General features: G+C 28.5%; 1 protein-coding gene across 1 annotated transcript; it reads right to left on the reverse strand.

The window, feature by feature from the left end:
* Positions 1-1,535: 1,535 nt before the first annotated feature.
* On the reverse strand, positions 1,536-16,681 carry LOC111620807 (UDP-N-acetylglucosamine--dolichyl-phosphate N-acetylglucosaminephosphotransferase-like). The gene is made up of 8 exons (XM_023362802.1): positions 16,416-16,681; positions 11,476-11,596; positions 9,288-9,501; positions 6,284-6,430; positions 2,605-2,689; positions 1,926-2,114; positions 1,622-1,862; positions 1,536-1,553 (listed from the first exon to the last, which is right to left on the reverse strand). The coding sequence occupies exons 1-8, from the start codon at positions 16,556-16,558 to the stop codon at positions 1,536-1,538; spliced, it is 1,158 nt and encodes a 385-aa protein (XP_023218570.1). The 5' UTR covers positions 16,559-16,681.
* Positions 16,682-18,382: the final 1,701 nt, after the last annotated feature.

Raw genomic sequence — 18,382 nt, forward strand, 5'->3', positions numbered from 1 at the left:
CACACCTCGCGCGCAACTGGAGAGGCTCTGCGAAACCTGAAGTTTGAACCGATTCCACACCCTCCTTATTCCCCCGATCTTGCGCCTTGTGATTTTTATTTGTTTCCTCTACTTAAGAGAGACCTCAAGGGTAATCATTACACCTCAGACGATGAGGTGAAGGCAGCTGTCAAGTCCTGGATTCGAGAAAAGTCGGAAGAATTTTTCAGTGACGGAATGAAAAAACTTGTTACACGTTGGGAGAAATGTGTTAGTCATCATTAAGGCTATGTTGAAAAATAAATATATGATTTTGAAGCTTAAGAATTGTACTTTAATGTACTTTTTGCCCGATCTTGCTATTTGTTCTTGTTCATGTTCTACAAGCATGTGTGCATTACTTTTCAGCCTGCCCTCATATATTACTGTAGTTGGTAAGTTACTGTACATTGCTGTATACTCTATTGCTGAGAAAGTTTTTGAGCTCATTTCCTGTAATAAATTTAGTAGTATAACCTACTACAATTCAGTAAAATTACTGTACAAAGATGATTGTAATAAATTACTCTACTGTATATATACCTTCCAAGTTATCAAACATCCTGCTAATTCAGACAACCTTAACCATCTATTAGTCTGAGTTAGTGAGGGTTTTCTATACAAATATAAAATTCTTAAACCAGAAGTAAATTCAAAACTAAATTTTATATTTTTGCTATAAAGATTACAATAATTAAATGAAATACAATGCAATGATATCAGCTAGTTAATTTACTTAAGATTTAAAACAATTTACAATGAAATGATTAATCTTCATGTGTAGAACACAAAACTTTGAAACTCAAACATTAGAATATTGTTTTAAAAAAAATGATAAAAAGAAAATTCAATCTAACAATCAAAGCAACAAGTAATTCTTCATAAAAGGTTATATACAGAATTTATTATACTGTTTCTAATATGAATTTTGGAAAATATTCTGATTTGAACTAAAAGACAACCTGCACTATAAATGATGATTTAAAAGTTCCCAAGTTAGTCAATTATAAAAATTAATAAATTTGAGAACATTTGTTCAATTTATTTTTTTCACTATTGATGAGAAAAACTTTTCTATACATTTAATAGCTTCAGAAAAAAATTAAGTTATGAGTAGCCACTTGCAGATTATAGTACAAGTGATCAATTAGTCAATCACAAGGATTTACATAAAAAACAAATAAATTTTAGAACATTTTTTAAAACATATTTACTTCTATAGCCAACATTAAAAGAATATTACAAATTGCTGTTTTAGGCTTCATGTATGAAATTCTAAAGCAACACAATACACATTTTCTTTTTCCAGTATTATTTTAGAACAAAGTCAGAAGGAAGATAAACTCATGATATATGACTATCTACAAGTCTGGATTTTTTTTATGCGCAAATGATTTGGGCACCTAATACTCTGTGCCAAATATCAACTCTCGACATGTACTCCTTCATACCTCTAAGCTGGNGGTAAAATTTCCAATTATTGAATTCTCATAAATTTTACTAAATATTCTATGTATTCAACAATCTAAAAATTCCTGTAAAGATATTACTATTGGTAATTAAATTAAATTATGATTTTATTTGTAAAAATTTTAAAACTTACCTGTAAAATTAGCAAAGCTGAAGTTAATGATCTTTCATGAATAGGGCCTGCAACCTTTATAAAGTAATTGATCAAAGTAAAATTACTACATTCCACCATATTATCATCTTTGATCCCTGATTTGTAATGTATCAATCCCAAATGATAAAATATAAATAATATTAAAGTTGATATGGGATGTAGATCACTAGCTTTGAACTGAACTGTACTCATTTCTAGTTTGTCTGTTTTCTCATTATATCTAGTTAAAAGGATAAAATTAAAACGAATATTTAAACAGAATATATAGGTTCAATGAACTTACCTAGGTAATCTATGCCGAGGACAGGGTACTAAATGAAATATTTGTGGAACAGAAAAGATGAAATTAATGACTTGAGGTATGAAAAACAAAATCATTGTTTTACCAAAATGTCCTAATATTCCTACAACTGCTAGTGTCATTCCCGCAAAATAACAATAAGTATCACCTACAAAAACTTGAGCAGGATACCTAAAAATATATATTAACATACCTTAATTGTTTAGGAAATCATTTTCATAAAATCCCATGGCAAACATTTAAAAGCCATATTTTATAGAACTATTAAAAATAATTTTTATAACTAAGCAGTAGAACTTCAAAAATCATTAAACAAATCTGAAAAATGTAATTTCATTAAACAATTTTTAAATTTTTCTATCTTTTATTAATATACATACTTTTGTTTTAATATGCCAGGTGATCATAATTAAAGTTGTCCTATTCAGAGGACACTATACATCCAACCAACAAGCTGATTAACACCAAAACTATGATATGTATATAGAAACATAACCAAGCAATCATCTTAAATAATTGGACTATAACTCTGCTAATTTAATGATTAATACTAAGTAATTTGCTACTAGAGATAGACGTTAGGTGTCATCTCTTAACTAAAAGCTTTGAAATGTTTGATATACTTATAATAAATTAATATAAATTATAAAACTATAATTACCAATTGAAATATAGGAGCCCTAATGTGGTTCCCAAAAATGGCATCATGAAATAAAGTGAGAATAAATGTGCCTTCCAACTATCACCTAAAAATATATGAATTTTAATATAAAATTTTTAAATAGAAATATAAAAAAATTACAAATATAAATTAGAATAAAATCAAATACAATTTCATTTTTTTATCATTAATTCCATAATTGTAACATGTTTTATAAAATATAGAAATTAATTTACTTTTAAAACTTCAAGCTTAATACACACACACACACACACACAAATATACAATAATTCAATGAACTCATTTGTTATCTTATATCTTCTGATTCTAAAGTAAGTAAAGAAAGAAAACTTTCTTTTACTGCATGCACCTGATATCTTGCTTGAATCACAACTGATTTAAAAATGAAGCTTTGAGACTTAAATTTGTGGCAATTCTCAGAAAAAGTTTACTATAAAGACAATTGGATCAAGAGAAAAAAAACCAGTCCTAGTTAAAGATAATTCACCAGTCTGATATGTACTGTACTGTTTCCAAACATATATGCACACATAGTAATTTAAAAAAAAGATACAACATTAATTTGCAAATTTAAAACCATGTTATTGTTACAGTATTTAAAAGCAAAATACAGTTTAATTTAAAAATTAAACAGTTTGTACTGTAAGTCAATTACAATAATTAAGAAACACCCCAAATTCTTTCTATCTCTTCATTTCATTGAAATGAGAAGGACCATTATGATGTAAAGTATTACAAGTGTGTATACCATATATACATTAAAAAGTAGAAAATAACAAAAATGCATTAACAGCAGTCCGTGAAAGCTGTGGAAGTTCTGTTTCCCATGTATTTTCTAAAATATAAATACATATTGTGTGATTATTTTCATATTTTAATGTACTTTAAATTACTTAAAATTAATATTTTATTATAACCTCATTATGTATCTTATTAGAAATTTCTATACATGTGAAAAACAATGATAAGATTGCTATTGTATATTCGAATATAAATTTGTATATGCATATTCCCAATGGAAGCACTATCAAATATGGAACAGCGTCCATGGCAAAAATATTTGAATCATATAAAGCAGCCAGATTACAGGGATTCACCATGTGCTTTACAGAGCACCAACCTCTTGCGGCTTAGCTCATGGATGCTACACACCAAAATACCATATAATGTTTCCAATGGTTCTATCCAATAGCCACTCATAGGGAGCTATTTGACTAAGTGAATTGTTTTAAGATTTAAAAGTAAAGAATATTCAATGTTATTTTTATGCATGTTTCTTTACAAAGCTATATATAATTATAATTATATTGACAAATTTTCAGACATAAAATCTTCAGAATTTTTATCACTTTTAGATGTTAATAATTTTAAATATCATGAAAAACAATTTTCCAAAACAAGTTTTCATTCTTTAAATTAAGTAAATTTTGCTGTAAATGATTGGGCTAAATTTTGGATATATGATTATAGATTAAAAATGAATTTGGCACTAGAGTGAGGCGTTAGGTGCCATCTCTTATTAAAATTAATAATTACAATATTTAATTAATTAATTCAGATTAAACTGGAAGAAAAGAATCGGCCTGAAGTGAGACTCAAACCGCAACTCCTGCTTACTGTGTGAACGCGTTGCCAGTTACACTACCTGGACCTTCGGTCCAATCTTCTCTTCCAGCATATACAAGTTAAGATATAACCATTAAGATATCGGGTTTCAATTGTTTTGTATATTTATATAAGTAAATTTTACGGAGAAGTTTTTTATTTATCTAAATTACGTAGTGAACTGCAATATTTAAATTCATGTCCAGCCTATATTGGCAAGTCACTTTTAGACATAAAAAATAATATAATTAATGACGATCTGAACAAAAATGTACTAAAAGAATTATATGATTTAATATCATTAATTTTTACGATACCATCTATGAGTCTGTCTGTTGAGAGCAGTTTTTCAACCAAGCAGTGAATTGATACATTGGCAAGGAACACTCGATCAGAGGAAAGACTGTCGTCACTAGCATTGCTTTCAATAGAAAAAGAGCTTTTAAATACTTTGATGGAATCAACAACAAGCAATTTTTATGATAAAGTAATTAACAACTTTGTGGAAAAAAATTGTCGAATAGAGTTAGTTTATAAAAAATAATAAAAACAAGTTCTTATATCTTTGTTTCATGTCAATTATCTATTTTAGAATTAAAACAAGTAAAACAGCAAAACCATATTTAGGACAAGACTATGTCTTGAAGACTCACTACTAAGCAAAATCACTTTGACACTCAAGGTGGGTCTTGTTCTCATTCTCCAATCTTTTTTGATATCGTTGCTTTTGGGCGCAATCGTTCAAACTTTGCCGGCCATGACAACGAGGTCATCCACAATGCATTTTCAATGAAATTAACCTATCCAATTTCGAAATTTCTCTCTGTTGCATGTTGCCTGAGTTGAATTTTTGTCAATGCATAACGAAAATTTCCCATTTTTGAAAAAATAATCGTGGGTATTGTATTGTCTGAAATGATTTTTTTTATTTTGCACAAACAATATACAGTTTAACCCAATTATAACGTCATTGGATGTAACGATGACCCTAATATAATGCCAAATTTTTATCGGTCCCACCATTTTACCATACTAGATAATGTTAAAAAACCTACTTGTAACGACATAAAACCCTGTTTTAATGTCATATTTGAAGCATTCCCAAATTTACAAAATCAGATTACAAATTTTATTTAACATATCAATAGAAGAAACTACGTGTTCAGTCCTAAGGTCAGAGTTCACTTCTTATAATGACTGTGGGTGATACTCTCCCCCATCTGACTTCGGTGGGGTGAGGTGCCAGTTTTCTGTTTGTAGAAGAGGGTTGCCATTTTGGATTTTATTTTGACTCAGTTCTCAGTCCCCTAACTATCTACAAGTCTGGATTTTTTTTATGCGCAAATGATTTGGGCACCTAATACTCTGTGCCAAATATCAACTCTCGACATGTACTCCTTCATACCTCTAAGCTGGTAACATAAACCGGCAGTACAATTTTATAAACAAGACATAGTCTTGTCAATAAATAAACTGTTTATTTTTGTCATTTACAATATTTGTTTAAAATTTTTATGGAAACACGGCTTCCCTATCATGAAATGTCACCGCACGCCATTGATTAACAGTAAACTTTGTCTCAGCTATCCTGTTGTCGTGTCTTCGGCTGGCTATGTTGGCATAAGAAATTTTATTTAAAAGGCAGTTTTGAATTTACAGTACATAGTACAGTTTTTCATTTTTAGACCATGTTTTCATCATACACAGTTATTTAAAATGAAGTGTTTTGCATTATTGTACCATAAGAGAATGGTTATTGGTTGAATAAAAAAGTGGTCTTTTTAAAGAGATGATCAAATTGCTTTGGTCATATGGACAAAAAAATTTCATTCTAGAGAAAACTAGTCATATTGGAAACAGTCTCCTAAAATGGATGGTTGTCTTTGATTGTTTCACTGTATATCTCTGACATTAATCCAAAATAAGTAAATATAAACTTCATTATTAAATCTGATCATTAAACTTTTTCAATTAAAAAAGTTTTTAAAACATCAATGATATAAAAATTTAAATATCAAACAAATAAAATATATTGAAAAATGTAATTACTTACCAAATAATTCAATAATATTAAAAATAATTATTGATGCAGCAATTATTGCTGACTGACCAACTTCTAAACCATTAATTCCTGCAAAAATATTGATTGCATTTGTGCAAAATACAGCAAGCATTCCCATGTATACATAATATAATGGACCTAAATTGAAATAAGAATTTATTATAATTTTGTTTTAAAAATTAATAAAAATATGTTGCTCTTTTTATAAAATAGTAATAGTAATTTAACATACAACAAACTCCCCACCAACTTGGACTTTGCATAACTTGGATAAAATTTTTCAAAAAATTTTATAGTAATTTCAAATTACTTGACAATAGAAAAATTGTAATTAATGAGAAATTACAATTATAACAAAATCATAATTAACAAGTGTTTTTGATATTCAGAAGTCTTTGTGATACTATGCATTACAAGGGCAGGCTGAAAAGTAATGCACACATGCTTGTAGAGCACAAACGAAATGATTTTCAGAAGCGTGCAGGTGGCATATGGAAGTAACATTCCCTCTCTATGTGCATGCACAGTTTGAGGTTGTTTCATTCATTCAATATATTTTGAGAAGCGGAAATATGGAGACATGTTCCGGTGCTATGTCAACGTGAGTTAAACAGCATGCTGTTATCAAATTTTTAACTGCTGAAAAAATTACATTTAAAGGCTGTTTATGGTGATGATGCTGTTGATAGGTCTATTGTAAATTGATGGATAATAAAATTTCATGGTTGCGAGCCTGGAAAAGTCATAATTGTTGATGAAACATGCAGCGGAAGTCTGATCACTGCCACAGACAATTACCATTGCACCTTGTTGCAATGTTTAATTCTTCTCAGTACATACAGACTCTAAAACACCTCTGACGTTGAGTTTGTCATGTTAGAGGCAGCCTGGCACCAATAATCTTGCAACATGACAACGCTTGTCCACACACCTCGCGCGCAACTGGAGAGGCTCTGCGAAACCTGAAGTTTGAACCGATTCCACACCCTCCTTATTCCCCCGATCTTGCGCCTTGTGATTTTTATTTGTTTCCTCTACTTAAGAGAGACCTCAAGGGTAATCATTACACCTCAGACGATGAGGTGAAGGCAGCTGTCAAGTCCTGATGGAATGAAAAAACTTGTTACACGTTGGGAGAAATGTGTTAGTCATCATTAAGGCTATGTTGAAAAATAAATATGATTTTGAAGCTTAAGAATTGTACTTTAATGTACTTTTTGCCCGATCTTGCTATTTGTTCTTGTTCATGTTCTACAAGCATGTGTGCATTACTTTTCAGCCTGCCCTCATATATTACTGTAGTTGGTAAGTTACTGTACATTGCTGTATACTCTATTGCTGAGAAAGTTTTTGAGCTCATTTCCTGTAATAAATTTAGTAGTATAACCTACTACAATTCAGTAAAATTACTGTACAAAGATGATTGTAATAAATTACTCTACTGTATATATACCTTCCAAGTTATCAAACATCCTGCTAATTCAGACAACCTTAACCATCTATTAGTCTGAGTTAGTGAGGGTTTTCTATACAAATATAAAATTCTTAAACCAGAAGTAAATTCAAAACTAAATTTTATATTTTTGCTATAAAGATTACAATAATTAAATGAAATACAATGCAATGATATCAGCTAGTTAATTTACTTAAGATTTAAAACAATTTACAATGAAATGATTAATCTTCATGTGTAGAACACAAAACTTTGAAACTCAAACATTAGAATATTGTTTTAAAAAAAATGATAAAAAGAAAATTCAATCTAACAATCAAAGCAACAAGTAATTCTTCATAAAAGGTTATATACAGAATTTATTATACTGTTTCTAATATGAATTTTGGAAAATATTCTGATTTGAACTAAAAGACAACCTGCACTATAAATGATGATTTAAAAGTTCCCAAGTTAGTCAATTATAAAAATTAATAAATTTGAGAACATTTGTTCAATTTATTTTTTTCACTATTGATGAGAAAAACTTTTCTATACATTTAATAGCTTCAGAAAAAAATTAAGTTATGAGTAGCCACTTGCAGATTATAGTACAAGTGATCAATTAGTCAATCACAAGGATTTACATAAAAAACAAATAAATTTTAGAACATTTTTTAAAACATATTTACTTCTATAGCCAACATTAAAAGAATATTACAAATTGCTGTTTTAGGCTTCATGTATGAAATTCTAAAGCAACACAATACACATTTTCTTTTTTCAGTATTATTTTAGAACAAAGTCAGAAGGAAGATAAACTCATGATATATGATTTATCCATAATATAATATAATACTATTATAACCAGAGTAGCATGTATTTTAATATTTGTATATGTCCATATGCCAGAAATTTTTATGAAAGAAAACTGATTGGATTAGACATCTTTTATGCCAAATAATTTCTTCAATAAAAATGATGATAAAAGAGTATGCATTAAATAAAAGCATCAGCCATTTCAAACTGAGTAAAATTTACATTTATTGCAAAATCAGCTAATTATTATTTATTTTAATTTTCTTTTCATATTTCAAAAGAATTTTATGTCTATTTCTGAGAAATTAGAATATTCATTAAAAATATATTTTTTTAATACTTAAATGAACTAGCCAGCATTTTGCTGCTTTCTTCTTTATAATTTTATTTAGTTACGGTAAACATTTATTAAAAAAAAAAAAAAAAAAGGATTCAAAAATATAAATAAAACATATTTTCAAAACTTTGCATATTAATAACTATTAAATAAAACCTGATTATGAACATTTGAAATAATACTTGTAAATATTATACATTTGAATAATGAAATAATGGTAATAATGATATGTGATATGAACTTGTTTGTTCAATCAAATACAAGATGATAATCAAGATATCAAATTTCATTTATGCTAGATTTTTATAAATTTATGATCATAACTTATGTATATACACACACACACATATACATATTTATATATATATACAAATATAAATATAATTATTTAAAACAAAAATATTTACCTAACCATAAATCTGTTCCAAATAACCAATGCAAAGGTTTAGGAAGTAGTACAGTTGTATTATTAAAAGTAACATAATAAACCATTAATAATGGTAAAGATGCCATTGTTGGTAATAAAAGTTTATGACGCCATTTCAAATCCAAGACATCATCTGCAAATCCCAAGAAGAGCATGCAACAAACTGAAAGTAAAGCAGCAACCAATTTGACAAACTGAAAACAATAAGTATAAAGTATTAGAACTTTTGAATTATTAATTTTTTACTTATATAATATAGTAGAAGTTTGCTAATTCAGAACCTATGGGATTAGAGTGATGCTGGATTATTGAAAATGTCAGATTACTGAACGTTTTTTTTATTTTTGTAAAATTTGATAAGTTATGTGATTTGAACATTGCTAGATATTTCTGTATATTTTGTAGCAATGCACAGTGCTGTGTTGCTGTAGATTTGTTTACACATACCCACCTTAATCAATGATGACAATTTAGGGCATGACTATATAGTGTTAAGAATGACTGAAAAATCTGTAAAAATATTAATACTCTATTGCACAATATCAACATTCATAATGATTTGTGTGAATATAATATTTATTTTCTAAACATGTACTATATTTTTGTCCAGGATCTTTATCATATCATGTTCTAAATTTTTATTGTGGATTACTAGCATGCTAGAATGCTATTGGACAATTCCAGATGCTTTTTTTAAAGGATACCATATTACCAGACATTGTAGATTATTGGGTGCTTGATTAACAAACTTCTACTGTAAATAAAAAGTATTGTTTTATTTTAAAAATTAATTTTTCTCTAAAAATTTTTTTCAGATATTTATAGCTCACATTCCTGTGTAATATTTTTCTGATTAAAATATAATAAATTATATCTTAAGAAAAATGAGTAAAAAGAAAATAAGAAAATTCTTAATTATATCTTATAAAAATTTTTTGTTATTAAAATATATAATTTGATTTTAAATGTTTGCATATTATAAAGCAAATTAGAAAAATTTAAAACTAGTTATAATTTAACTTTCTGCTTCTATTCTGTTATTCAAATATCAATTTGTAATGAGTTCAATTTGTGTTACAGTAATAGAAAATCCAATGCAACCATTCACCTTCCTTTTTGACATCAAACTTCCTATTATTTCTACTTTACTCAATTCTCTTCTATTTCTTGTTACTGATTTACTAAACTCTTACATATCATAAAAAGTCTATTTTCTGTATATTATTATTTCAAACCTATAAACATGTACATATTCAGTACTCATATTTGATTACTGACATTCTTCTCAGTGCTTTTTCATTGCATGTTTCATGGTAAAACTTAATTTGCTTAAATATTCATAATTAGTTCATACTTCAGACAAAACCTTAGGTTAGGTTAGGTTGCATTGGATTACTGTAACACAACTGCCAGCTATTTTATACATATATAAGCATATACAAAGAGAAAGAGTAATAAAATTATGAAAATACCTAAAATATTTTAACTAAAACGAATATTACTGTTTTTCAAAAAAATAATAATTAATAATAAAAACAATAGATAATAAGTATAAAATTATGAAAAAATTGCAATACTTTTCAAGATGTTCCTTTATTATTGTCTTACTGAAAAATTAACAACATATAAAAATAAAAATATGGTTTAAAAGTGAATTATAATATTTCTGAGTTATTTCATAACAATTTAATATGCAATGTTATATAGTAAAACAAATTATATGAGTAACTAAGTTGATAAATTTTATACATTTTGTAAACACGTTGCATTTATTTTTACTTATTTAAATAAATAAAATGAATGCAAAGCATTTACAAAATGATTTCAGATAATATTTATTATGGCATACTGTAAGCATTTTCATGATTTTAATGTCTATATTTTAATGAAAATAACACATCATACTAATTAGGTCATCTAAAACATATTCTATGTTGAAGATAAATATATTTGATACTTTGGAAAATTAGTTTAAGGAAATTTTATCATAAAATAAGTATTTCAATTTCCAATAAAGTACAATGTTTATTTTTTGTTGAAAAGGTTTTCAATATTAATACCAGTGATTATCATAATTATTCTGTAAAGACTACTTCAAACTGAAATCAATTTAAATAGTACAAATTATGATTAGAAGTTTTGTTAACTTTGAATTATTTAAATCTTACTTCATCATGAGGAAATGGATCATGTGTATTTGTAGTCCAGGAGTGAATAAAAGGTATAGGTATAAAAAGGAACATCACCATAAGAAAAACAGAACCTGAAATGACACCTGCTGCTTCTGGACTGTAAAAGAAAAATTAAAACATTAATGTAACAGAGTAATTACATAATTTTATTATTAAATAAAAATTTGCATTTAAATAAAATTAATGTACCGTAATGTTATTAATAATTTCATTTAAATGTGAATCTTTATTTTTAAAAAATGTCAAAGTTCATATTTATATCAAACAAAAACTAAAATTCCTTACTTTCTATTGTAAATTTAAGATTTAAACTATTATAATATTAATAATTTTACATTTTAAAAATTCACGTGTCATTATTATTGTCAATTTAAATAAAATTCAAACTAAAGTATCAAAAATTTAAAATAGTGAAAGTTTGCAATCTTTCAATTTGCAATAGAAAAATTCTATGGAATAAGGTAGGTGGCTAAGAGCATTTAGATATGTTTCTCAATTTTATTATGTTATTATGCATATTGAATTTTAAGATGTTGATATTCTCCTTGTTATAATAGGCACTTTACTGAAATATATTTAACATTCACACTTAACTCACTTCACAACAAACCTCATTAAAAAAATTGTTTTTTTGCAAAGATTCTCGAAAACATCAAAATTTAACTTAGGTGCTCTTTTTTCATAGAATTCCTCCAATCATTATTTTGTTTAAAAAATTTACCACTTATCATATGTTAATATTGAACTTAATCACTATGCAGGGAATTCTCCCTGGTTTTTAGAACAAATCTTATAATATACAGCTTTGCATAAAATTATCAAATTCAGATATCATAATCAAGTTCTAAAATTTAAATATTAGGATTACTAAATAGTTTTTCTATTGCTGATAATCAGTTTATCTTTTGTGATCATTCTATTTATCTTGATCTTTACTTTATGTATAAAGTTGTATATCTGAAAATCTTTATAACATATATATGTTACTGTGAAAGACTGAAATTAGAGAATGTCAACACATACAAAATATGTCAGTGAAAAACTGAATATTTGGTTATATTATTATACATTCGAAGAATTGCCAATATATGTCGACAAGCACAGATAAGCTTTGGTGGAGGTCGAAACGACACCCGAGAAGCCGATGTTGACAGTCTATCACCAGACACTTTGTGGATAGCAGGAGGTAGGACACAGTTATACCTCTTTTTCGGCAACAGTTTGGTGGAAACTGCCCACTTTGTCACTGGATGGAGTTTTTGTTCGTTTGATCCCGTGAGGTGGGGAACAGTTTGTCAGGACGGGTGGCAGAGGATGAGAGGGGTCGTCGGTAAGGCATCAGCAATATCCGAATAAAAGACACCATTAACAGATCAGTTCATAATCACGTAATAATGTAATCAGTTTGTAATTTGTAAAGAAAAGTTACTTTCTATAGATGAGATTTCTTCTCAAGAAATATCGCTGAGAGAAGCAGCTGCAGCTCATTTGAAAAGTGGAGAGCAAGGTTATACACGCCATCATTGCAAAAAGAAGTGTTCCACAAATAAATGCAGTTGTAAAAGCAAGGAACTCTTGTGCAATTCAAAGTGCCACAAGAGTTTAAGTTGTTGCAATAAATAAGATTGTATAACATTAATCATATAATTTATGTGTAAGTTTATTACTGTATTACAGTAGAGCGTCGATTTTCCGAAAGTCAATCATCAGAAAGAATTCCAGTCGGCAAATTTAAATTTTCGCCAGTGCTGTGGCGCTTCAATCTTTGGCTGTGTCTTGGGCTACTCAAATATTTTACGTTTTTGATACTAAATTAACATCTGAAGTATAATTTTTTATTGTTTTTATATTTTTCAATATATTTATTTTGTTTGTACAAAATAAAAAAAATAATTTTTAACGATACAATAGTCTTTGTTAGGCTTAACATCAATGAAAATTCAACACGAAGCGACATGCAACGGAGAAAAATTTCAACATCGGATAGGTTAAACTATTTTTTCATACATAAATCGGTTATCCGAAATATCAGTTATACGAACAACCCCAGACCCCAATTGATTCGGAAAATTGACGCTCTATTGTATTTTCTTTTCTGATTTAGAATGTACTGTTCATTTTAGGTTCAAAAGTTTATTTACACTGAAGAGCAATTGAATTAGGGATAGCTGGCATTATGCAAATTTTGAGTTGTATGTAAGCATGAAAGTGATTTGCAGATGAGGTAAGCAGCAGTTTAACAAGATAAGGAGTACTGCTAATGGTATCAGTAATAGTCAGAAGCAATAGTTTGTAATGAAAAAATGGTATTCAAATGATACAATTTCTTGAGAAGTCACTTCCCATATGTAAGTGAAAATTCATTCAAGTATACAAACTTATTTAATTTTGGATTATTATTAATGCTGTTCATTTCTTTATGATTTATTTAATGCTCTGAACATAACATTTCTGAAGATTCCAAATGAGTATTAGGTAAACGTCACTTTTAATCATAAACAATGAATCAAACTTAATTTTTTTCACATTAATTAACTCTGTTTATGAAAAAAGTCATCTAAAGCTATTGAACCTTACAATGAAAAAAAGATCATTGTAAACATTTTACACAACAAATAATTGAAATTTACCAATAAAAATACTTTCTGCCGTTTATTTTGGAAAACTAATTCCATTTTTAGTACTTTGTACAGAAAGTAATTTTTTCATGAGAGCAGCCATATTGAATTAGCGCATAGCTCGACAACAAACTAGCTAGCACTCCGAGCTTACCAATTTCGCTAAACATGACGTCACATAGCTCTAAAGTAAACACCAATGAGCATGGCACTCGGATGAAAGTATACAGGCTAAGCGTGCTGATACTAAAATTAGCTCAGAAGTAAACGCACCCCAAGGCACATGTTTACACGAGAAGCATGTAGAATAGGCCCTTTGGAGATGAATATCTTGCAAAGGGTTAACAATTCTGGGGGTGGTGTGAAACCCCTCATTCACAGCTTGAATCTTACCTGGAATTCCATTAACTGAAAACTACCAAATCTATTTTGAATTCCCTAATTTTCCAATTTACATTGATCTAAAACTTCATTGTCTAAATTTTGTATCTCTTGCTTATGCAGATGACATAAAAAAATTATTGATAATGACCCTTTGATTTTTTCAGTGAAAACGTTTTTATAGGAGTTAATAAAATTGAAAAATAAATAGAAAACATGAAAAAACAAGCCATACTTCAAGTACTTTTGAGTATAATCAAGAAGATAGCTACTAAAACTGAATATGACCGTATTAAAAAATTTATCTCTACATGATCATATTCAATTAGAGAAGTGCAAAGAATATGATTGCAAGTTAATTTTAAATTTTCATATGGGAAAATAATTAAATTCTACCTAGTTGTCAAGGAATGAAGTAGAAAAATTACAGATCCATTTTATGTTAATCTATACTATCAGTACTATTCTTAACATACTTTCAATCTCTGGTGACTATTGTTTATCTGTTTTGGTCTGTTATTTCTGTTTGATCTTTGTCAAAAGTTAAAAATAAATGTTATAAAGTTTATTTTGTTTTATAAATTCTGTAATTTGCTTTTTACAGATTTTTATTAATTAATTCAATTTCAATTGTATGTAATTACTGAAAAATCAAATCTATTTTGACCAACTATTATTTTATCAACAATTATCATAAATAATAATAACCATTCATTTATTATTTATTTTAATGATGTATTTAATAATAACTAGTCTATTGAAGATGTCTACTGTTGAAGAGATTAGATCAGTTAAAATACTTTCCTGGATGAAAGCTACAAGTGAACTTTCTAGGGTTCCTGCAGGCTACATATATTTTTTTTCTTATAAATTTGAGGCTTTAAGCCTGCTGAGTAACTTTACACTCTATATTCTTAGGTAAATAATAAATATATGCTAACGATATGCAAACTATCAATATGTAGCTTATTCTCATATGTCACAATTATCATCTAATTAACATTGCATAATGGCATGAGGAAGAAAACAAAAAAAAAATAAAATAACATTGCCAAAGCCTCAGGGGCCACATAGAATCTCACAGGCTGTTCATCACTGCCCACCAGTGGCCAAGTGGATAAAATCACCGAACCAAGTGGAAATCACTGGTAGATGGCCAAGTCTTGAAAATGGACTGGCCATATAGTTTCCAAATTTTCTTCTCATTTGTAACACTTAAACATGGGTCAATTTGTCATAGAAAGTTCTCCTAGGAGGCATCCCTCCTCAGCAGATTGCCCACAAGTTGCATTGTCATGTACAAATGAAAACCATACATCACCAGAATAGGTATTATCCAGTAATTATGATTAAATCAAATTAAACACTGAACATTACCCAATTATTTTATATTAGTAGATACACTGAACATTACCCAATTATTTTATCATCTTTGATCTTAATCCAATATAATTTTGTAAATTTATTTCAGCATTTTTCAACCATGTCTTTGCATGCAATAACTATCTTCTATACCATGTAAATTTCTAGTCAGCCTATATATACACAACTGAAATTTGGAAACAGATTAATTATTCTGTTAATGTTTCTTTCTTGTATCTTGTTTGTTACATAATGATTTTTATAAAATCAATAAATATAATCTATATGTATAAGAATACATATACATGACAGTTACAGAAATGAAAAACAGTCAGCTTACAGTCCTTTCATTTTGATATTCAATAATTACTATTAAATTAATAATTATCGAATATTACATTATCAAATGTGAGTAAAACAACATTAAATACTTTAATGTAATTGTATGTTTTCATGGTAAGTATTGTGTGTAACACTCTTTTTGTATCTTAGCTTTGTAAAATCATTATTGAATTTGTTTTACGGTAACGCAACGAAATAAAACTAAAAACTTACATAAGTTCTTTAGATTTTTTACTCATATCCATTCCTGATAAGTGAGCCTTTATAAACATTTCTCTAAATTTCGGTATTATTCTGAAAGTAGCTATAAAACCTACTACAGACATTACAAAACTAGCTATAATTGTTAAAATCATGGTTTATATGTTTAATAATAAACAAAAAGCTATAGTTTTGTAATAAATAATTCCATTTGAAGCAAAAACATTTCACCGTGGCACTTAAACCACGCATACACCTGATCGGGAAGATCGACTAAACTTACGTCACGCTTTACATTAGAAGATGTTTTCTGGTTGGAGTAACGATGTCACGTGATAACAGTGATGGGAAAAAAATTTCATAAAAAATTTCATAAATTTTAACATGCTTATGTAAATTATAAAATATCATAATAAGTTATAATCTTCACAATTTTAAATGAATAATAAAATAAACGTTATCCTCTCTGTTAGTATTAAAAAGGTCTCTTTGTCAAATATACCGCGAATCCGGACGGGTCAAGGAATCCCCAGGAATTTTTCGGGGGGTGATCCGTTCGGATATGTCTGTCCCCGTCCTTCAACACCCGGTCACCTCATTGTGGGCCTGGCCGAACCCATAATGGGCCTGCTATAAGAGGCCCTCTTAGTGCCCACAGGGCGGAAACAGTATTAAAAAAAAACAAAAAAGTACACCGTGGCTGACAGCCACATGGCCGAGCTGTTAAGGTGGCAGCCTATCATTCTGGGGAATCCGAGATAGAATCTAGACAGATTTTAAAAAAAGGAATTTTTGGGGTCCATCCAGTTATGTCCGTCTCACCACCCGCTCGTCCCATTGTGGCGTTGGTCGAACCCATAATGGTCTTGCTAAAAAAGTCCAAGCACACCGTGGGTTCGGTCATTCCCACAATGAGCAGTAGGCTCGTCATTTCAAAGTAAGTAATTCGTCGAGTGGTCTTTAAATATTATTATTTTAAATTTTGTGTTATGAGAACATATTATATAACGAGAGTGTGATAAAATAATCACTTTATAATGTTTATGAAGTACAAAAAAATTCAGTTTTACCATTCGGATGTTTTTATTGTTATACGAACTGTTCTCCTTTCGCGCGAACAATTAGCTTTTCGAGGGTACTGTCCGCATGTCCGGCGTGTTCTGCATCGGTCCGCTTTTTTCACTGAACTTTCCAATTGCCAATATTTAAAAGTTTTGCTTCGTTTTATACTTTGTTTTAAAAATAAATTTTTCCAATTTTTTGTGGTAGTTGAAAGGTTTTCTTTCGTAAAATACAACAGCTATTTCGATGTATTGTACATTGGATAATTCGCTTCCAGATGTCTTTAAGAGCTTTAAAACTTGCAAATGCTTCATAAAATGATAGATTCTCGCTATTAACTTCTTTATATGGAAATCTATAATTTAAAAATTCTGCAATAAAATTTACTTTTTCTTACAATTTGTTTGCATAATTTGTATTAGAACGACATTGCTAATAAACATGTAGAAATCCATTAATGTTTTTCTTCTTAATTGTCAATCTTCTTCAATGAATTGTTGTCTATATTTTAAAAGAATTTTTAATCAAGGAAATAACGTTTATGAAAAAGTATTTAGGCGACCCAACGAGCTAGAATATACTACATGGAATGGCTGTGACCTTAGAAACAGCACTCTTGGTAGCAATCAAGGACAATATACTACAAGGATAGCCAGATCCCTATTCTACAATGTTAGCCAGGAATGGCAAGTTAGTGACGTCACACGTGTCCTGACCTCTTTGTTTACCTAGAGCAGGGTGTGCACGTGTTTAGTTTTCGCTTTTAATATTCGTCCAATTTTGTGATTAACGAAGTGATTTATTTTAATATTTCTGTAATTGTTTTATTTGACTAAGTTTTTTATAAGGTAAGATGATTTAAATATAAGTCATTAAATATTTAAAGCTATATTTTTATGTTAGGTGAAGAACAAAAT

This window comes from Centruroides sculpturatus, unplaced genomic scaffold (assembly GCF_000671375.1).
Source record: "Centruroides sculpturatus isolate CEXI.00-Female unplaced genomic scaffold, Cexi_2.0 scaffold89, whole genome shotgun sequence".
Classification (NCBI taxonomy): domain Eukaryota; kingdom Metazoa; phylum Arthropoda; class Arachnida; order Scorpiones; family Buthidae; genus Centruroides; species Centruroides sculpturatus.

Bases quoted from the DNA above. Each gene is read 5' to 3' on its own strand.
- LOC111620807 (XM_023362802.1), bottom strand. From the start codon at position 16,558: ATGATTTTAACAATTATAGCTAGTTTTGTAATGTCTGTAGTAGGTTTT. The intron at 9,502-11,475 runs GTAAGATTTAAA...TATTGTTTTCAG, and splicing joins ATCCATTTCCTCATGATGAA to TTTGTCAAATTGGTTGCTGC. The intron at 6,431-9,287 runs GTAAATATTTTT...ATTTCAATTTAG, and splicing joins TGGAACAGATTTATGGTTAG to GTCCATTATATTATGTATAC.